Here is a 5,000-nt window from a genome sequence, read left to right on the forward strand (position 1 = left end):
CTCACAGGAACCACAAAATGCCTTAAAAATTCTTATAACACTCTGATAAACCTACTAAACTAACATTATGACCTAAAAAAATGCTTTCAAAGTCTTAAAAACCACAACATAACCACAAAATGCCTTAAAAATTCTTGTAGCACCTAAACTTGCAAATCTACCACTCTAATGTAAAAAATAGGTCTTGAAATCAGAGGAACCTACAGTACCACAGAAACACCATTAAAACCTGTTAAAAGATGCCAGAACATATAAAAACAACTGAGAATTTAATACTGAATCAACATATTTGAAAAAGAAAAACAGATAAGAGAAGTGTAACACAAGATGATAAAAGGAGGAAAAGGAGGATTAGAACAAGAAGCGATAAGAGAGAAAGATAAGAGATAATGATAAAAAATATGAAGAAGTGATCAATTATATGTGCCGCACCTTCATCAGGACATGGACTGAAGCCTCAAACTGTCACTGGAACCCAAAAATGCCTTAACAATTCTAGCAATGCTCCCTGCAACACTAACATTAACCTAACCTAACCTACCCTAACCTGTATCATTTCTTTTCCGACACTAAATCCTAAACTCATCCTATTAACCTCATTCGTTGACCATTTCTTGGCAAAATCTATGTTCTACTAGGAGGGAGAGGGAGAGGGGGAGGAGAGAGAGAGAGAGAGAGAGAGAGAGAGAGAGAGAGAGAGAGAGAGAGAGAGAGAGAGAGAGAGAGAGAGAGAGAGAGAGCATTTTATTCCTATCTTCCACCTTACCTTATCTAACCAAATCTACAATTGAGAGAGAGAGAGAGAGAGAGAGAGAGAGAGAGAGAGAGAGAGAGAGAGAGAGAGAGAGAGAGAGAGAGAGAGTAAACCTAACCTAAACGATAAAACCACAAGATTTCAACTTAAGCTTTATAGATCTAAGATAAACACACTTAAAGCAAATAAAGACACATACACACCTTAGGAACGTGATAAAAAGATTAACGCGAACTCAAAAACGTAATTTAACTTAACCTAACCTAACTATGATGAAAATATCAGCGTAACGTCAATTTAAGCTTCATAAATTAAGGCAAGCACATAAAACGCAAGAAAACACACATACACACACCTTAGAAAAAAAAAAAAAAAAAAAAACTTATGCTACCAAACTTAACTAAACCTAACGAAATTTAAATCTAAGATAGACGCTAAAATTATTTCCCCACGGCTACATATAACTAAGAAACATTAAAAAACGTGAAAACAACCACATGAACTTAGGAATGCAACGAAAATATTAACCACAGCAACTAAAACCTATCTTATCCTAATCTAACTTACAAAAACACTAACAATTCTTCACCAAAAGCTATAAAACATAAAAAAAAAACATTAACAAATATAAAAAAAAAAAAACTTATACACCTCAGAAATGCAATAAAAAATTTAATAGTACAACAAAACCAAATTCAACCTAACCTTAATGTAAAAAAGATGCTAACAATTCTTAACCCAAAGTTACATAAAACAGGAAGAAAACAAACAAGAAAAATGCATATGCTTCTAAGAAATGCATTAAAAAGAATAATTTGAGCAAAACCAAACTTAACCTAACCATAATATGAAAAAAAAAATGCTAAGTTCTTCACCCAAACCTACATAAAACACAAAGAAACCTTAAAAAACAATAAAACACTCATAAGAACTCAAGGATACAGCAGGACCAAACTTAACCTAACCAAATCTAACCTTAACATGAAAACACTAACATTACTTCACCCAAAGCAACACAAACTTAAAAAACAGACATAAGAAGCCATTAAAACACCCCATGAACTCAGAAATACAACCAAACTTAACCTTAATGGGAAAACTTTAACATTTCTTCACCCAAGCTACTTCTAACAATAAAACTAAGAAAATACAATACACCCAAATCACCCACAGCACCACAAAACTTAAAATAAACCTGGAAAACACACTGAGAGACCTAAAAACACCAATAACATGCTGCAAAATAAAATAAACCCCAAAAAACATATTAAAAAGGCTCTAAAACATTAAACATAATATAAAACTGAAACTCATTAAAAAGACTCCAAAAGACCCACAATACGCCAATAAACCTGAAAACACATTAAAAAGATCCCCAAAAACACCCACAGGACACTGGAAATCATAAAATAAACCTGAAATGCATAAAAAAAACTCCAAAATACCCATAATACACTAATATACACCTGAAACACATTAAAAAGACCCCCAAAACACTACAAAACATAGAAAAGACTGAAAAAAACACATTAGAACCACAAAACCCCATACACATACAGTAAGACCCATACACACCTTGGGAATGCATCGAAGAACCAGGTCCTCTTAGTATTGAAGAGGACCCTGATACCAGACATGAGCGGGGAGTGTAGGATGACTGCCCCGACCTCGTATCTGGACGCCAGGTCAATGGTGGCTGCCGTGCCGATGCTCTGGCCGTACAGGATAATGTTCTCAGGGGATATACCGTAGCGGGTCCTGAGGGCGTGCCAGGCTGCGTCAATATCAGAGTACAGGTTCTTCTCTGATGGCTTCCCTGCAGACACGCCGTAGCCAGAGTAGTCGTAGCTGAAGATGTTGCAGTTTATCCTCGTGCCCAGAGACAGGTAGAAGCTGCTCATGTGGCCAAGGTCCGCTGCGTTGCCGTGGGAGAACAAAATGCAGAACCTGGCGTTAGGGGAACACCTCACGAACATGCAGGCGATTTTGTTCCCCCGGGTGGTCCGTGTGTAGAAAACCTCAATAGCTTCCTTCTCCTTGTCCGTGAACTGCCACTCAGCCTTGTCCGTGAGGTGCAGGGAGTGTCTGGAGCCCGTCTCGTCCGGGGTGAAGGAGTAGGTGGGCTCTGGCGGGATAAAGGCCATCTTCGCTGCTATGCTGGAGGGGCAGGGCGGCCAGCAGAAGAGACAGCAGATATCTCTAATACTCAGCCCGTTCATGGTGCTTGGGGGACCTCTGGCCAGCCTAACACTGTAAACAACCCACTTTTTAGCCCCTACGCCTCAACCCAGCCAGTGGATAGGGACCTGCCAGCCACCAGGTCATGCCCCAAGGGGTGTGGCGCGGGCGAGGTCACTGGGGCGCGCCGGGGCAGCCACAGGGGCGGGAAAATAACATTGTGTGACTGGGAGTTAAGTCTGACTGGTTCACCCTGTGCTCATAGACACCACTCACTCTCTCACTCTCTCTCTCTCGCTCACAGAAAGGCGCGGCGACACTGACAGCTGAGCGTCGTCTGCCTCTCACACACTCCCCGATCCCCTCTCACACTCCCCGATCCTCTCCCTCTCTCCCCTCCCTTGTGGTTTCCGATGCTATACGAGGTTAATGTTATCTATCCTGACTTGTGTGTGACTAACTTCTTCCGGAGTGAGAGTGTGAGTGTGTGTGTGAGAGTTTTGTAGAGTGCGTGTTTGTTTGTGCGTGTGTGCGTTTAGTTTTCAAATGGTATTGGATTCTTTATATTATTTGTATTGTTTTTATCTTTCTTTAGTTTGTTTACCTGTTAATTTATTCATTGCTAGTTTTGCGTTTGTTTCCTGCGATTGACTGACTTCGAGAGAGAGAGAGAGAGAGAGATAACATGACGTACTCAATCTCTCTCTCTCTCTCTCTCTCTCTCTCTCTCTCTCTCTCGTTATAGACTACAAGCTTATAAGAAAACGTTTACTTATTTTTTCATTGATAACTTCTTCCAGAGAGAGAGAGAGAGAGAGAGAGAGAGAGAGAGAGAGAGAGAGAGAGAGAGAGAGAGAGAAAGTAATTTCCTTTCTCTACATACGCCAACACTACACACCCACACCCACGCTCCCTCTCTCTCTCTCTCTCTCTCTCTCTGACCTTCGCACGCTCTATTCCCCGTAAAATCAGGTCAATGTTTCTCTCTCTCTCTCTCTCTCTCTCTCTCTCTCTCTCTCTCTCTCTGTGCGTGTGTGTATGTGTGTGTGTTTATTTACTTATATATTCTTTCAGCTTATAGAAGAAGAAGAAGAAGAAGAAGAAGAAGAAGAAGAAGAAGAAGAAGAAGAAGAAGAAGAAGAAGAAGAGAGAGAGAGAGAGAGAGAGAGAGAGAGAGAGAGAGAGAGAGAGAGAGAGAGAGAGTCGTGTCTACAGGTAAACATAAACCCAACCTGTCTACTTACCTGTCACTCTCAGATTACAGGTAACACGCCTCCTCTTCCTCCTCCTCCTCCTCTTCTAACCCTCTCCTTTTCGTCTTTCTTCCTTCTCTTTTTCTTCTTTTTCACTCTTGTCCCTCCTCCTCTTCCTTCTCTTCACTGTTCCTCATCTTTATTTGTTCCTCCTTATCTCTTTTTTCTTACTCTTCTTCCTCTTTTCCAATCCTCCTCTTCTTCTCTCTCTCATTTCTCTGCCTCCTCTTCCTCTGACCTAAAAATGAATGAATAGACAGATAAATACAATGCGCATATACATACATACATATACATACATTCCTATATATGCAACACACACACACACACACACACACACACACACACACACCAAGGAGCAGTTTGAGGGTTAAACACCAATTATAAATATTGATATTGGTTTGTAACTAGTCCCTGCATGATCGGCGCCTCTGTTTCCCTTCTTAATTGAGAGAGAGAGAGAGAGAGAGAGAGTAAATCAGGCATTCCAATCTAGTTCCGCTTTTACGATTACGCCAAGTCAGTTCCCTACGTGATGAAAGTTTTCCTTGCTATATTTCTAACAATAGCGACATCTGATATCTTTGGTCCATGGCAGTTATCATAGGGGCAGGCCTCCCCCCAATCATACCTCCAAACACGACCCCCAAATCATCCCTCCTAACACGACCCCCTCCCATCCTTCCTCCACATCTATACTCTCCAATATTTCAGTACAATGATTCTCGTTTTTGTTATGGTATTGTTGGTAAGTAATAATTGGCACATTACACTATAGCATTGGTACATCGGCAATATTTTACCCCTGTTGGTAT

The 5,000-nt window shown here is 40.7% G+C and overlaps 1 protein-coding gene across 1 annotated transcript in view; it reads right to left on the bottom strand.

Annotated features, from left to right (window-relative positions):
* LOC123499360 (alpha/beta hydrolase domain-containing protein 17B-like) overlaps positions 1-3,238 on the bottom strand; it is a 14,531-nt gene extending 11,293 nt beyond the window's left edge. Inside the window, exon 1 of the mRNA XM_045247272.1 lies at positions 2,330-3,238. Coding sequence (XP_045103207.1) covers positions 2,330-2,973 — 644 coding nt within the window. The 5' untranslated portion in view covers positions 2,974-3,238. The remainder of the gene's footprint in view (positions 1-2,329) is intronic.
* Between the last annotated feature and the right edge of the window lie 1,762 nt (positions 3,239-5,000).

This window comes from Portunus trituberculatus, chromosome 8, assembly GCF_017591435.1.
Source record: "Portunus trituberculatus isolate SZX2019 chromosome 8, ASM1759143v1, whole genome shotgun sequence".
NCBI lineage: Eukaryota > Metazoa > Arthropoda > Malacostraca > Decapoda > Portunidae > Portunus > Portunus trituberculatus.